The sequence below is a fragment of the Coccomyxa subellipsoidea genome (genome assembly GCF_000258705.1).
Source record: "Coccomyxa subellipsoidea C-169, whole genome shotgun sequence".
NCBI lineage: Eukaryota > Viridiplantae > Chlorophyta > Trebouxiophyceae > Coccomyxaceae > Coccomyxa > Coccomyxa subellipsoidea.
In genome coordinates, this window is record NW_005178032.1 from 177,240 (window position 1) to 192,962 (window position 15,723).

The 15,723-nt window shown below is 52.9% G+C and overlaps 3 protein-coding genes across 3 annotated transcripts; 1 reads left to right on the forward strand and 2 right to left on the reverse strand.

Annotated features, from left to right (window-relative positions):
* Positions 1-455: 455 nt before the first annotated feature.
* COCSUDRAFT_56205 (hypothetical protein) lies at positions 456-4,038 on the reverse strand (the record flags this gene model as incomplete). Its single annotated transcript, XM_005646246.1, has 6 exons — positions 456-614; positions 921-1,052; positions 1,398-1,532; positions 2,212-2,400; positions 3,140-3,295; positions 3,580-4,038. The coding sequence occupies 6 exons, from the start codon at positions 4,036-4,038 to the stop codon at positions 456-458; spliced, it is 1,230 nt and encodes a 409-aa protein (XP_005646303.1).
* A 257-nt stretch (positions 4,039-4,295) lies between these two features.
* On the reverse strand, positions 4,296-9,892 carry COCSUDRAFT_56206 (ARM repeat-containing protein; the record flags this gene model as incomplete). The annotated part of the gene is made up of 12 exons (XM_005646247.1): positions 4,296-4,479; positions 4,802-4,943; positions 5,438-5,617; positions 6,163-6,274; positions 6,675-6,904; positions 7,130-7,441; positions 7,577-7,802; positions 7,894-7,938; positions 8,064-8,207; positions 8,586-8,715; positions 9,130-9,380; positions 9,758-9,892. 12 exons carry the CDS (start codon positions 9,890-9,892, stop codon positions 4,296-4,298), a joined length of 2,091 nt encoding a protein of 696 aa, XP_005646304.1.
* Positions 9,893-10,926: 1,034 nt separating this feature from the next.
* On the forward strand, positions 10,927-15,490 carry COCSUDRAFT_42817 (glycoside hydrolase; the record flags this gene model as incomplete). Its single annotated transcript, XM_005646248.1, has 10 exons — positions 10,927-10,971; positions 11,224-11,426; positions 11,676-11,936; positions 12,345-12,468; positions 12,702-12,833; positions 13,223-13,363; positions 13,753-13,854; positions 14,219-14,319; positions 14,571-14,826; positions 15,392-15,490. The coding sequence occupies 10 exons, from the start codon at positions 10,927-10,929 to the stop codon at positions 15,488-15,490; spliced, it is 1,464 nt and encodes a 487-aa protein (XP_005646305.1).
* Positions 15,491-15,723: the final 233 nt, after the last annotated feature.

The window sequence follows — 15,723 nt, forward strand, 5'->3', positions numbered from 1 at the left end:
CGGCACGGTGAATTCTGCCGCACTCATGCACGTGTAGATTTTGCAAAAGTACTCATGTCAGTTTGTGATACGTATCCTGTTTACATGCAGTGGTACTCCCAAACCATTGCTCATCGTGGTGTGGACTACTGGAGTAGAGACTTCAGCAGGACATCAGCACCCATCCATAATATGTAGATGTCAGCAAAATTTCTCCAGAGCCCATTCGACTTGCACGGAGCTCTGCAATGGCTCCGTGCAGCGCGACTGTCGGATTCAGGAGTGCATGGAAATGCCACGAGATAGATTCTGAAAAAGAAAGAGAAGAAAAAGGAAATGGCCACTGCTGAAATCGAACCAGCGCTGTTCCAGTACAAGGGGATAGCAGTAAGCTAAGTGGCCCTCTTAGGTAACCCGGGGTCTTGCTACGAAGGGGAAATTTTGTCAATATATAACATATGCTCCGACTGCTGGGTTTAATAAAGCAATTGCTGCTGCGCCTGCTGCTGCTGCTGCTGAGTTCGCTCCACATAGATGGCCAGCAGTTTCTGCTGGGTGGTGCTCAGTTCTGCCAGCACAGGCGCCAGCTTGGACTCATCTACCGCCAGCCTCAGCTCCACCAAGCAGAACACCACCTGCACAAATTTACCCAACCCCTAAGCTTTCACTCATTCTTCTGTAGTATAGTCACTGAGACACCGGACAACATTTGCAAGCAGGGCTCTTTGCAGCAATTGACCATAGTGATAGGCCAGTGGGTGGAGGCTGGTTCAGCAGTGGAATACATTCCAAAAATAAATCAATGGTGACACTGCGTGTGCATGTAAGTTTCTTGTTTGCAGCAGTTGATGATATTGATTGCGCATATGATGGTCAGGAGACGAGGCAGAAGCTGGGGAATACACGCATCCGGAAGCAATCACAACAGGGGGATGACTCACCGCCTTGCGCACGTCTGCTGAGGCGTGCCCGAAGGCTCGCACGAGGCAGGGCAGCAGGGGCGTTCCTAACAGCGCATCGGCCTCCCCGGGGCCCAACCGCCTCACAAGCTGGCTCATGCCCCGGAACAAAGCCTGCGCTCACCACTATGGGAATAAACAAATAGTCTTCAACTTCGAAATCATATATCATGCATGTGATTGAGCTCTGCACCTCCCCTGACCCACAGACCCCGACTTAGAGACCTCAGGCAATAAACAGGTATATATCTCTCAGATATGGCTTATTTTACGAAACAATGCTACATAAATTTGTTTGGTTCAACTTGTGTTTAGAAGCCAAATGCAGGAGCAGTCGCTCTCAGCAACGAGCACAGCACAAGCAGACCTGCAGCGAGTTGCAGGCACCAAATCACTCTATGTTAACAAGAGGGCAAAAGTGCTGGCAGGGTCGTAAGGAATAGATGACGAGCGTCAGACCTGCAGCGCGGCCGCCTCGCCCTCGAGCGATTCGGCCTCCTGGCCGCAGCGCTGCAACAATGGTTCCAGGCAGCAGCCGCGCACCGGCAGTGAGGTCATGCATGCATCCATCGCCTGCTGAGCCAGCAACCGCACCTGTGCATACATTGTCTCACTGTCAGTGCCTTCATTTCATCAGATTTTCCAGGTACTGTAGTGCTCATTCTAAAACCCGCACACCCGGCGGCGCGGAACACTTTTCAGAGCAACTCTTAGGGGTCATGCTGAGTTCAAAGATACCAGGGTCAGGCTCTATTGGATTGGACCTGTCGAGAGCTTTCTGAATCTGGTCTCAGAACTATCATAAGGTTTATATTTTGGGAAATAGGGTCATTTATGGCCAAAATAATTATTTATTGCGGGTTTTAGAATAAGCAATACTGTACGTCCAGCAAAAAGAGTGCTAGAGAGAGTGTCTTAACACCATTCTGTGCGGTCATGGCCCTTCCTCCACCAATGCAATGCCAGTCCAAGGGAATCCAAATCCCCCTAACGTGAACAGCGCCTTCTTGGTTAATAAATGCTTTCTTTGTGTTGAATTGCATATTTTGCTGGATACAGCACTGGTCTGGCATTGAGTCTTATGAAAACAAGGTGTTTGACGTAGTGATGATACCTGGCGGAGGTGATCCATGAATACACTGGATAGCCTAACTTTGCAGAGAGCAGCAAATGCTGTGAAGTAGCACCTTCTTCAATGGGGGTTCCAGAATGATTGACTGTTCATCCCTGGGTCGCAATAAGTCCCATTTGATTAACAGCACAGATTTTCCACAGATGGGGAAAAAGGGCACGCCTCGCGAGACGTGTCACAGGCGCAGTCCAGCAGCAGGGGCGCCACGTCAGCGAAGTGCGCCGCCAGAACAGGCGCTGCCTCGCATGCAAACGCATGCACCGCTGTCAGCGCATGCTTCCTGGCCTCCAACTCTCCAAACCTTGCTGCCTCTCCCACAGCCTTCAGCACCTGCAGAGAGGATTTGTGTCAGTGATGTTGCACCCTAAATCTAGGATTTTGTTGCTAATAAATGTCAAGTGCAACAACAACAGAGAACCTCACAAGACATCACTGCCAGCAGAATGACAAATTTGACTCATTGCAATCGTGAAAAGCAACCCTAACGGCGGCCTCTCAAAGCAGCACATCTCTTGTCTTCCTTAGTGCCAGGCGCTGAGGTGTCCAGCAGTCAGAGCTCTGTGGTAACCTCCTGATTTTTTGTGAGGATTTCTGGCACATGTTCATGGGTGCAGTGTGCTCCCAGCTTTTGTCTTTGCATTGAAAGGAAGGAGGGACAGCAAGACATGCCTGTGGCATCTGCTGCTGCCAGACGAATGTGGGTATGGCGGCCACCAAGCCAGGGAGCGCTGCCAAGGAAACAGCCGGATCCGGGGATTGCAAACCTTCCACCAATTCCTGCAAGAGAGCCAGCCTGGATCATCACTGCCCCCCTGCCATTCACTGCACTATCAGAAGGCACTCACTGTACGACACTCCCAAGGCTAAATCAACCGCATGCCTACAACATCAATTAACAGGAGGACCCAAGCGGGGTGTCGAATCTTGCCCGTGCTCTTACTTTCATCAATTCGGTCAGTCACAGCATCGAGTCACGCATTCCCATCTGTCAAGAAACAAGAACAAGAAGCCAAATATCAGCCTGTTTCAAGCTTGAGGAACACAAGTGGCACGTGCAAAGGCTAATCACCTCAAGAAACACCCGAGCGTCGTCGGCGGTGGCGAAGTGCGGTCGCGGCTTGCGGAAGGCAGTGGGCGGTGTCAGCGCCGGTGAAGCCACAGGGAACAGCGTTGAATGCGCGAGGGCGGCCGGAGTCGCAAACTGCTGCAGTGGTGAGGCGGTGCCCTGCTGGGAAAGGAAAGCAAGCAAAGGTGAGAAGGAAAGCACTGCGCACTGCTCTTCATTAATACCGTTTCTGCCTCCCGATCTTCCTGCCAGAGAGAAGGTGTGTCTGCAGGCAAGCTGCAGGAGAAGTCTGCCACATATCCTACCTTGATAGACTCGTCAGATCCGAGCAAGATCCCATCAATTGAGGGCACCGTGCTCGATATGAACACTGCCCCCCATCAGCTGCTATATACTCTCTGATACGCAGCAATAAAAAAGCAGTGTGATATCTGAAAGTAAACCTGCTGGGAGCACGGCGATGGCAGCGTGGGGAGGTTGCTGACGTCCACCAGCGGCGAAGACATCGGCGCTGATGCGGCGCTGAGCTGTCGCTGAGGTGGTGACGGCGTCAGCGCCTTCGGGCTCGGCGCAACCGCGCCGCCTGCGTTCTCGCGCTGCGCTGATGTCGGCGCTGATGTCATGCTGACGTGGCGCTGAGCTGGCGCAGCCGCAGCGTGGTCGGCGGCGGCTGCCGGCCCCGGGACGGCGGCGTGGCCGGCCGCCGCTTCCACGGCGGCCGACCTGTCATCAGAGGGTGATCCCTCTGAGCTGCCGGCAGAGGCGAATCCGGGGGTAAATGGCCGGGGCGGGGAGGCACTGCCAGATGAGGCTGCTGCGGTGGGGTCAGGAGGGCGCTCGGCTAACCGGCGCACAAAGGGCTGCGCGCTCGGCTGCTGTGGCTGCCTATCTGAGACGGACATCGCCTGCGCGGATATCCCACACACTTCTCAGTGTTCTGTTCTCCACAGTGACCGCGAGATCAACAAATGTTGATAGAGCTGCCTCCTTGCAAGAGACTTTGTCCTGGACAACATGGCCCCTGCAGGACACATGTTTCTCTCAGGTCTCTAGCAAACAATGCACTTTTCCAACAGGGCGGTCATGGTTTTCCATACGGATCAAACAGCAGCCATTGCCAAGTGGCAAATCTTCCTAACATGGATAGTGCCTGTGTCAGTCAGAGACTTGCCCGCAGGTTGCGCAGGAGGCCGGCCTGTGCGTCGGCCGGCTCGGAGGAGAGCACGTCGGTGACGGTGCCAGCGTCCAGGTGGCGGTGGATAGCTGACAGGGCGACCTCTGCCGCGCGGCGTACCTCCTTGTGCTTGTCCTGCGCCGCCGCTGCCATGCATGACGCCCACGCCCTGAAGCAACACTTATTCTTACTCACATGGCAAGTTGTGTTTCTGAGTACTCATTCACAGTGCACGTTCACTAATTTTCTCTGCAGAATCTGTTGCAGGCTGTTTTTTTTTCTTGTCTATCACACTCAAAAGCTTCACCCGTCCCTCCACAATGTGTCCTCACCTGAAGTTTTTGCTAAAACAAAGGTCGGAGAAGTTCCCACAGTCTGCATGCAATGGCACCCATGCAGAGGGCTTGGCAGGAAAGTAGTACGGTCTAAAATCGTGCAGCAATTCTGTGCGATTAATGCCGCATTCAGCATAAATTACAGAAGCCCCACACCTCAGAGCATGAGGCCCGATGTCTTGCAGCAACGGAGCAACTGCCGTGAAAGTTTCGATGGCCGCGATCTGGGCTTTGGTGCTGCGCGCTCCGCCCACGGCCGCAGACAGCGTCGACAAAAACACATCCGCGCTCACCACGCCTGCGCGCAGCAAATCGCTTACCTGATCTTTAGCTCGTTATGAGAATCTGGGGGCTGAAGCCGGCCGACACTAGATAGTTTTTGGCAAGCAATAGAAGCTTCCAGTGACTGTGTTTTGCGCAGCAGCAAAGCTTTGCTGCTTTCTACCAGAATCCAAGTACGCAAGGTTCTGATGCACCCCTTTGTCTGCCAGGAGGTTGGAACAGATCACACCAACCACCATTGTGAGGACTGTAAACAGGCGCCCAGGAAACCCCCAAGTTATAGCTAGATCTCCGCGCGCTTTATGTGCCTATGTTGTTGCACTAGAGCCAGAAGGCCAGAATCCCAAGAGGCGACAAAATTGAAAGGAAAGGTTGAGGCTCCGACCTGGCCTGAGAGCGCGTCAGCGGCGGCCCCGCGCAATTTCTATTGTCTCTTCTAGTCATACTGATCAAGGGTCTTCCCCAGCTTCAATATCAGAACCATACAAGCCAAGAACATGATGGCCATACCTGGCAAAACGGAGAGCGCGTCGGCGGCGGCCCGCCGGATTGCTTCTTTGCCGTCCGCGGCGCGCACGAGGAGCGGGGGGACCAGGCGGTCCAGGTGGCGCTCCAGCAGCGCGCCACACGCGCCCAGCGCTGCGTGCAGACACCTCAAGCAAGACACCGCCACTCTCACGTGCGCCTCGCCTGCAGTAAGGATGACAAAACTATCAGATGCTCAAAATGCTGGTAGATGTCACGCTCTGGTGCAAATCGAAAATCTTTCCATCTCTCGTCTTTCACAAATCAAATAGGCCGAGCCAGGACTGCCTTCACGCAGCCCTGCCTTGACTGTCATGGAATAGATTGCCCCACCAAGAGGTCCTCAGGTTCCTAAAGGCCAGAGAACAACACAGATGTAACCCAAGGACCCTGTGACTTAAAGATGGGGCAGTGGCCCGTATGATGTGTTAACATTCAGGCATCTGCAGACTTAAACAGGCCCTGTCTGTGCCCGTGTAATGTGGGATGATCAGGCTGGCGAGTCAGTCAAGCGCACACGATGGCAGTGGACAGTGTAGAGCTGAACTTCATGCCTGTTTGATCTCAGTCTGTCATGATCCATGGCATGATGGGCCGCACGAGGGTGGAACCAAGGTACTGGGTTTTATGAGGGGCTTAGGCTTGCAGTTGGTGCGAGGATTTTAAACATGTGCGGGAGAATGCAGGTGCAGAGCTGAGGTGGAACGCACTGATGCTCTCCAGGAAGACGGTGACAAAGCGGTCCAGGTGATTCACTATGCTGTGCGCTATGTCCGCCCGCTGCATTGCCTCCTCCAGTGCAGCAAAGGCATCTGATTTTGCCTGCAGGCAGACAATATCATGGTCAGCTTGACACTATTCTTTGCTGGATGATAGTAGTTCACCGCAATTTTTCAAAGCAGGAAATGAAGGCTGAGACAAGAAAGCTGGCAGCAGTCGATGCATGCGTGCTTGTTCACTTCTGAAGCTCTCCAAGCTGCAGATGCCATTTGGAGAGGCAAGCGGGTCAATATTCACTAACTTTTTTACTTATGCATGCTGATCATCTGTTAAAGCAGGACAATTGGCCCTAAGTTGATTGGGTGCAGACGAGAGGGGAGAATGGGTAGGCGTGCCTAACTCCAATCCCATTTCGTTGAAGACTCCCCGGTTTAATTCCTTGGCTCGCCATTAACCTTTTTCGCATTTTCCCGTTTCTTTTTGCTTGCGTCTTGTAGCCTACCTTCCAGTCGCTTCCTGCTCCACTGAAGGCCTGCAGCAGCTGACTCAGCGGCACAGAATGCTGCTGCTCACCGCCCCAGGCCTCCGAGACGCTAGAGAGGCTCGAGAGGCCGTGAGAACTGCCGCCGTACTCAGACGCGCGGTCATAGGAATCCTGCGCGGAGGAGGCGGCCGGGATGCGCGAGGGGGCGTAGTCGTTTCGCGCTGTCATGTCCCCGTCATGTGCACGCACTGCGCAGTGCAAAGTGCCATTGTTAAGCGGTTTGATGCCTCGCTAGCAGAGATTGAGGAATAGGCTAGGAGGTCCTGGTGCAACATGTCATGCTTACAGACAATTTCCTTCGCAACTCTTTCCTTCAGATTCCCAGTCTTTCAGGATGTTTAGGCATTGTGCACTCCACAGGTGACGTGACATGGACGGTGCACTACTGACACAAAGAGGGGTTAAGGTGTCACCTGGCAGCGTGACACGGAGGGCAGCCCCGCCGACAGACTTGCGCGAGTTGGCCGGCGGCCGCCGGAGAAGTGGCGCAGCCGATCTCTCGGCCGCAGCGGCCTCGGCAGCCTCGGCCGCTGCAGCGGCCAGCGCCGGGCCAGCTATGCTGAAGCGCGCGCCCGCCGCGCTCGGTTTCACAGATGCGCGCCGCAATGCGCCAGACGGCGGCACCGGCAACGCCGAGTGCCGCCGCGCCGGAAGCTTCGCGGCAGGTGCCGCGGCGGCGCCGGGGCCGGCCGCAGCCGCAACCGTCCCGGGGGCTCCTGAGCTTCCTGTCCGTCATCATTTAACACTCACCACGGCAATCCACCTTTTGCAGTCACCAGCATGCTTAAAACCAATCACTCAACAATTAAGCAGGGCAATAATGATTTCTTGACATATAAAACAAACGAACGGAGGTGCACCCGGCACGTAGGCGACGAGGGCGTCGCGCAGCTTCTGCTGCAGGCCGGGGCCCTGCCGCGCCAGCAGCGGGTGCAGCCGCTCCGGCCGGGCGCGGCAGTAGGCGGCAAACGCGGCGCGGCCGGCCGTGCGCGTGTCTGCGACGGCGTCCTGCGCAGCCGCTAGCACCGCCTCCTCGATTGCGCCCGCCGCCTTGTCGAGCGCGGCACTATCCCACTCCTCAAGCACCTGTGATCAAAGACCCACCTCTTAGCTGGGAATGAACTTGAAGTAAATGCACTAAGCATGCCAAATGACAGCTGGATGAAGGTGCGCTGACCTGGATGAGGTACTCAGCCGCGCTCTGGAAGCTCACTAAGCAGTCCTACACAAGTTTGCAAATGTACATTTCTGGCTTGATGACAAAACTGGGACTACTTGTGCTCTCTGAAGCCCTGTCTCATCCCTTTATACCCTTCGATAATAGCATTGGGTTGCCAGGGTGCTGACCTGGATGAGGTACTCGGCCGCGCTCTGGCGCAGCTTGGCGCTGCGGTCCTTGCACAGCGTGGAGCACAGCCGCGGCAGCAGCCGGGGGGACTGGCAGTGCCGCAGCAGCGCCCGCACGCACGCGTCCGCTGACTCCGCCATTATCTGCGCGCGGTGAGTCACTCAGCTGACTCAGCAAGGTGACTTGCAAAGGATACCATACTAGCATCATGGACTCCTTTGCTATTGATATAAAAGAGGCTTGTCATGGCAAGGCCTGCCACAGCGTCTTTGTACAGGGCAAGAAAAGATCAGACTACCTTGTATTTTACACAAAAGATACAAGACACTGGCCCTCGCTGCCTTACTTTCTAGTAGAGGAATCATTGAACATGCCGCTAGGCGGATATCAATATCTGAATACTGTGATACAGATGAGCCTTATCTCCGCAACAGACTATCAGCAAAGGGTTGCCAAGACAAGGAATGCAAGTTGTGAAAATTACGGCATAATCCCATGCCGCATAAGAGCGCGTAGCTGACCTGGACAGTGATAACGACGACCTTGAACAGCGCAGGCAGAAAGGCCATCGCCAGAGGCTCCAGCCGGGTGCCCATGTTCTCAGCCAGCACAGACACAAGATGGCACGCCTGCCGAGACACCGCCGACCTCCTGTGACAGATCAGAGACTTCAAATTTGCCAGTGCCCTGAATGCACCCTTGTACATGCTGACATGAATAGAAAGCCACTGGTTCCATATGCATTGCAAAGATGCACATGTGACACTCCAGATGGAAACTCCATGCACCATGCATCATGCGCCATGCAATAAAAATGCATGCGTGCACAATGAGGTGCTGGTATGACATCCTGCCCCCTTGCGGATGCAGCTCAGAACAATGGTGCAATAGACTCTTGGAAAGGGCAGCAGTGCAGCTTCCCCTAAATATTTTGGCATGCATGCTAAACAGATGGTACCTACATTGTACCCAGCGCTGCAACTCACATTCTGGAAGCACAGCTTCTTAGTGTGTCTCAAGTTCCAATGGATTTCATATGAGGCATGTGAAGGCATGTGGTTGCACCTGTCCAGAAGCTGCACAACGATGGGGTCCTGCAAAGTTTTCAGCAGCTCCAGAAACCCCGGCACCGATGCAGCTCCGCCGCGCACAAGTCCCTCCAGCCGGAGCAGCGCCTCGATTCGCCGAGTCCATTCCACGTCAGCGTTCAGGTGCCTGATCAGGCCGTCCACCTCAGCCCGCAGCTGGCGCTCCCCTGCCACCTGGACCGGCGGCGCTTGGGGGACCTCCCCGGAGGCTGTGTAGCCCCCCGAATCCTGTTTTGGCACACAAGCAAGCAGTTGTACAGTAGAACTTATAATCCCCTTGATAAACAACTGGTCTGGTGCAGGTGATGTTCTTAATTTCAGTACTCAAATGCGTGTTGTGCCCCTTTGTGGCAGTGCTTTTTACATGCAGTGCTGTGTCCATGGGATTCAAGCCACAGCAGCATGCCAGAGTCACGCAGTCCCCTGACAGATGAGCTACGGCCATGCTCTGGAGCAAAGATGAGACACCCGGTTCACGTTTGGTGGGCATGCGCTCTGCACAAGGCCGCATCCTGTCAAACAAGTATGCCTAACAACTGCATAATACCATCTGTCCCTCTCAGTGAGATATTGGTGCTCAGATGGTGTGAGAGGGAGCTGCCTACCATATAGCCTCCTCTCCTTGCATTGAGATTTGCAGTGGAGTTTGTTCTTGAGACAAGAGCAGGAGCTGGAAGCTCATAGTCTGTGCTCTCCTCGCTGGACCTGGAGAGTGCAGCGGGGCTGTTTGGGCTCCTCATCCTTGCTCCCTGCCACACAAAATTGCTGCGCCCTTTCATGTTTGCCGAAGGTCCACGTGCGTGAATGAGACTACTTTGAAGACATTTCAGTGTAGGGACAATATAGCAAGATGGGCTTTTGGAGGGAGGTCATGCAGAGGAACATTGCGGACTGGAGTCACTTGTGGCATGCCTTAGAGACACTTTGTAACAATTTTAGTCTGCATGCACACAGTCTTGTTGCCTTATGGCAGATGCATCTCTTTCTCAACGTTTAAAAGATCGTTATGTTGCTCGCATCGTATGTCAGCAGAACGCATTAGATAATCACCGCACCAACACCGGCACTTAGAAATGGTGCTAGAAACACTCTTAGAGTGGTGTAGGGGCTCATTCAGAGGATGTTGGAAGACTTCCAACCGAAGTCAACCCACCTTTAAGGGAGTGCTGCACGGCTGAGAGTCTCTATCAATCGAGTCTGCCGTCCAACAACTTTCAACCGCTCTATTACGTCCCAGGCAGCGACGGTGTACAAGGTCGCTGGCGATATGTTGACTGAGGGAAAGGGGTGAATTCCTCTACAACGCCTCTTGTCAACAAGCTACCCAGGGTCTCCGATGTGCAAGAGCCTTTCTGAGTGCTGAAAGGATTTGAGATCGTCCAAATGCTGGGAAATTTTAGCTGTAATTGGTGAAAGAAGAGACAATTGCATAAGGACAGGAACGCCTCCGGCAAGCTGCCCCCCACATGCCATGATGGATGATCAGCTTCGCGACAGAAGCACCGTGACTGAAATTATAAGTTATCTTTCAAAACAATAAGCAAGAGTATCAAGAATAAATCGTTGAACTGATCAGAGGCTCCTTCCACCCGTAGCAGCGACGCAACGTTTCTTTAGATACTCAGAGATTTCTTGTGAAGTGTTAAGTCTCACTTGACAATTTGCTGGCTCAAATAGATGCTGCATGGCGCATTCGTGAATAGTATCTCAAAAGCACCAATTCTGGTATACCAGACACGAATGCAAAACGTTCCAGATAGTCCAAGACCAGGACATGCCAGGCAGGCTGCACCAACTCAAGCAGCTGTTCAAAACCCTGGTGTGCAAAATGTCGTGGAACAGATCGTCCCTTCTTTAATCGAACGACATCCAGTACACACCTTTGGCGGAACTGCGCCTGCACCAGACTCAGTTGTCATCGTTGATCCTGGTGAGATCTCTTCATCTGGAGGGTCGACTGCTGTCTTCGTGTATGCTAACATGGAGTAACTTGTGAGATGGGAGACACTGTCAGATCCGTGCATTGTGAATCTTATAGTCACCCCTCTGGCGCGCAGACAATGTGCAGCAGGAGTTTGAGGGCTGGGGGACATCCCTGTGCTGGTTTGCAAACATTGCTGGAGGCTACTCCGATCCCCTGCGAACTTACCTGGCGGATCTGCTCTTCGATGTCAGCAAGGGGCTGGGAATGCAGATTTGCCGGTACAACATCGGTGGGGCTGGCTGGGGCACACTTGATGTCCCAAACTTCCGCTATGGGGCTGATGTAGAAAGGTGTGTCTTGCCCCCAGAAATGTCATGTACTTTCTCTAGTGTGCATGAATGTCCACAATGCGCTTGCTACAGCTCCTGCATAGCCTACTGTGGTCGTGATAGCACTTGCATTGCTAGCCACTTGAGACAGAATGAGACAGCAGCTGCAGACCATTTGAGGCACCCTGTTTCTGGCAGGAAAAGTGTGTAATGATAATACTGAAAAAGTACTGAGTACATAACGTTGACACGAGTGTGCCCGGCGGGCAGTTTCTGGGGCCCGGAAGGGCAGTGGGACTTTGCCCGGGACGCAAACCAGCGCTGGATGCTGCTGGCAGCGCGCGACAGGGGGGCAAGCATATTTGAAGCCTTCAGTAACTCGCCTCCCTACTGGATGACAGTCTCGGGGCGTTCCAGCGGCAATGTCTTCCCCTGGCTGGACAACCTGCAGCCTCGTTACCAGGATCAGTTTGTGCACTACTTGTGTGAGGTGGTCAGGTGGTACCACGACACCCACGGCCTCACCTTCAGGTGAGCCTGCATCATCATCAGTAGTCATTCGTCATTAGTTATTGTTAATATGATAAGTATTCCCATTAATAGGATATATGCTTGGTCCACGCCAAATTGCTAGGGGCCTTGCAGCAACCTCTCATTGTGTCCCCTCCAGAGCACGCGTTCAGAGGCCCTGAATGCTACATAAATGGCTGTATGGGAGAAATGCAGAGGTGCAGCATGAATGTCAACCAGTGCATCTGCAGTGTGTTCCTGCAGAGTTTGGATCGATGTGAAGAGCTGACTGGCCCTTGCATGTTGCTAGCAGATGAACATGTGCAAAGGAGGGAGTGTGATCAGTTTCTTTTTTCCCGTGTGTCTTGTCACAGAAGTCTTGCAGCAGACCGAAAGAGCCCACATAAGAGCTATTTATATGTTGTGCAGGACGATAGCGCCATTCAATGAGCCCAACACGATCTACTGGTGGGCAGGCAACAATCAGGAAGGGTGCCACTTTGATGTGTCCAGTCAGAACACCATCATCACCAAACTGGCCCAGAAATTGGAGGTACTGTATCAGTCTTGTCACAATGCTCTCGGCCTAATATGTGCAAAGGTGCTGCAGCATTTCCTGTGTTGTGGAGAGATACTTGCTCACTTTTAAGAGCACCAGTGTGAAATTTTCATGCTAGCATCTGTCAACCTTGCTGCATGGCTGAATGAAACATGATATTCTACTCTAAGTACCCTCTGAGGAGTATTGTCTGACTTGCTATAGTCACAAATCATTATGTGATGCAGGTGACTGGACTGGCTAAGTTAGGCGTGGGCATCAGCGCATCAGATGAGACCAGCATAGACACAGCGGTATTGTCCTTCAAGGGGTACAGCCAGGAGTCCAAGGAAGCCATCGCCCAGTACAACACCCACTCGGTATGCCCAATCTGGTGTACGCTCAGGATAACAAAAGTTCCAGGCAATGGAGTCTTCATCGTAGAGTTTGGTGAGACCGGCTCTTGGTAGTGACACGACGTGCAGTGACTCTGTTCTTAAGTGCACAGATGCATGCACAGCCGCAAGCCGTAGCATGCATGCTGATACATGTTCAGGCCATGTAGATTTCACGTCCAGTGTAGAAATTTTCATGAGGTCCTGCCAGCACACACCCTTTAGACAGCCACATGGCAGGCAGCGATCTGTTCAACTGTCAGCGCACGCATGCAACATGTTAGGACATGCATGCTTGCTGTTGTTTGCTTGCACCATCAGACAACTTGTCCGACCCAACCTTGTGACGGGGTGTTGCCGGCACATGCGTACAGTACCTGGGGAGCATGCGCAAGGAGCTGCGGGATCTGGTGCGGCCGACCGGGCGGCGTCTGTGGATGTCCGAGTTTGGCTGCGGCTCCTCCCCGCCCTCCAGCATGCCCGCCGCCCTCGAGCTCTCCTCCATCATCCTCAAGGTGATAGAAACATTTAGGGCTGCTTCTCGTTCCATTGTCCAGCAGTGCTGCGGAAAGGCTTGCATACGGTTGATCAATCTCCACATCAACCGAGCAGCAGCACTATTTGCATGTCGGCAAAGTGTTTCTCCCAGGGCAATGTGACTTGTCGCGGTGCTCAATGGTTATTCTGCCATGATGCAGTGCTGCAAAGGAGCAGCAACAGTGTCAAGGAATCATGATTGGCCTGGTTGCATGCTGCTTGTGTATTATCCACCAGCACACAGCAGGTTGTTGCATTTTGGATTTCTGCATAACTGAATTAAGTAGGGCCTGTGTGCAGCTCTGCAGGAGGCAAAGCAGTGCAAATTTTATTTTCTCAGGTTTTGATGGGTGGCTGGTGCGTGCAGGATCTGAACGTGCTGCAGGCGAACGCCTGGGTCTACTGGCAGGCCATCGAGAATTCTGAGAGCGGCAACTGGTGGGGGCTTATGCAGGCACGCTCACTTCTTGTACCCCAAAATCTCAAATGCCGAACGAGTCTTGAGCCAAAATGTCATGGCAGCCTTGGTGCTAGTCTGCTGGTGGCTGCTGCTGTTACCCTATCTTGATGCAGTCAAGCACGCACTGGTGTGCCAGCTGTACACAAGGTTGACTGGAGGATCTGCAGGACTCTCTCAGTGACCTGTCACCTATTTTAGCATTCCAGCATTCCTTGTCTTGACTGCGCCTCCTTTAAACGCAGACATGCATGCAAGGTTGTGCAAGCTGTGTGCAACCTTGATGATGGTCAGTTCAGTCCTCCCTGTGCGACCCCAGGCAATATCAACATGTATTTTTTGTTTTATAAATAAGCAACTGGCATCATGTGCGTAGGTGCCGTTTCACACAGGGCGTTACATAATCCTGGGCAAGCAGTTCTACTGCCTCATGCAGTACAGCCGCTTCATCCGCTGTGGTGCCTCCATCCTCCACAGGTGCCTGTCAAAAACGAAATTCGGAATAAATTACTTTGGAATATTTTCAATAAATCTAGTCACAGTGTTGTGGTGGCCTCAACGGTACCTTGACTTTACTGCTGCAGACTCATCTTCATGAAAGATATTCCTTAGACTTGGGCTGTGACGCCAGCTGTCTTCTGGCTTAATCGAGACCTGATCATGTGAGAAAATTTAATCCTTGAAATGGCGCTAAAGCAGTGAACATTTTATTTCTTTGCATTGTGCAGTCCACAGCCAAAGAGTGTGCTGATAGCAAAGGCAGCTCCAGACGCAGCGCGGCCAAATCAGGCGCAGATAGTCATCGTGGCGACTAACGCGCTCTCAGACTATGACGTGGTCAATTTCGACCTGACCAAGTGCGGCAGCAGCGGGATTGGAGATGCTGAGGGGATTAAAATAGATACCAAGGGGAGGGAAACGTTTGGCGAAGGCACCGCGCACATTGACATCCATCGGACATCAGTCAATGAGAACTGCCAGAAGGTGTGCCTTGCACCTGACTCTTTGGTATCACCTTTCCTGTGCTTGTGTTTTAACACCTTCCGATGGCAGGCTGGAGTGTTTCACCTGTTCAGCAATTTGCGCCGTGGGCGTGTTTTGCACAAACATGCCTCCTCTTGTCTGCTGCGGCCCAATAGATAGCCCCAACCCCAAATATGCAGATTCAGGGGCACTTTCATATCGTCTCTATAAGTTTACTTGTCTATTTTAGCTGTCTCGAGCCCATCTGCGTGCAAGGTGGGATTGGCCTCTTGGCTCCTGGCGGTAGCAAAGGGCATCTGCAAATGAGCTGAGGAGGAAAATGGAAACATGTGTAGCGCCTGAGCCAGAGTTGCACCATTTGGTCAGAATACTTTCTGGGGACCGTATGTACGGCCGAATATACAATCATACGGTATTGAAATATATGGAATACGGTCAAAAATTGCCTATTTTTGCCCAAGATACTGAATATACGAACGAATATTCACCGCATGCCGAATGGCCGAATCCGTATAGTGCAACTATGGCGAGAGGTGACTGGGTGCATGTGGCGTTGCTGTGACAGGTGGCATCCATGGAAGTGCCAACGCCTCTGCGCTTTGGCTGCGCTTTGCGGCCGCTCAGCATCACTACCTTTGTTGTCACATTCCAAGCTCAACAATGAGGCCAATGAGACTTGGGGGGCCGGGTCAGCCGAAGTCGGAGCCAACGATTGTTTGCAGATTGAGCTGGGCGCTGTGGGAATGTTTTGCAGAATGCAGCATTGCACCAGGGATGGACACTATGGGGACTTTTTCTCAGAAAACATCGATGGAATATAAGAGCTAAAAATTTTCTGAGTATTTCCGAGAACTTCCTCAGTCTAATTCGTTCTGGAAAAATCCGGATGTGAATGAA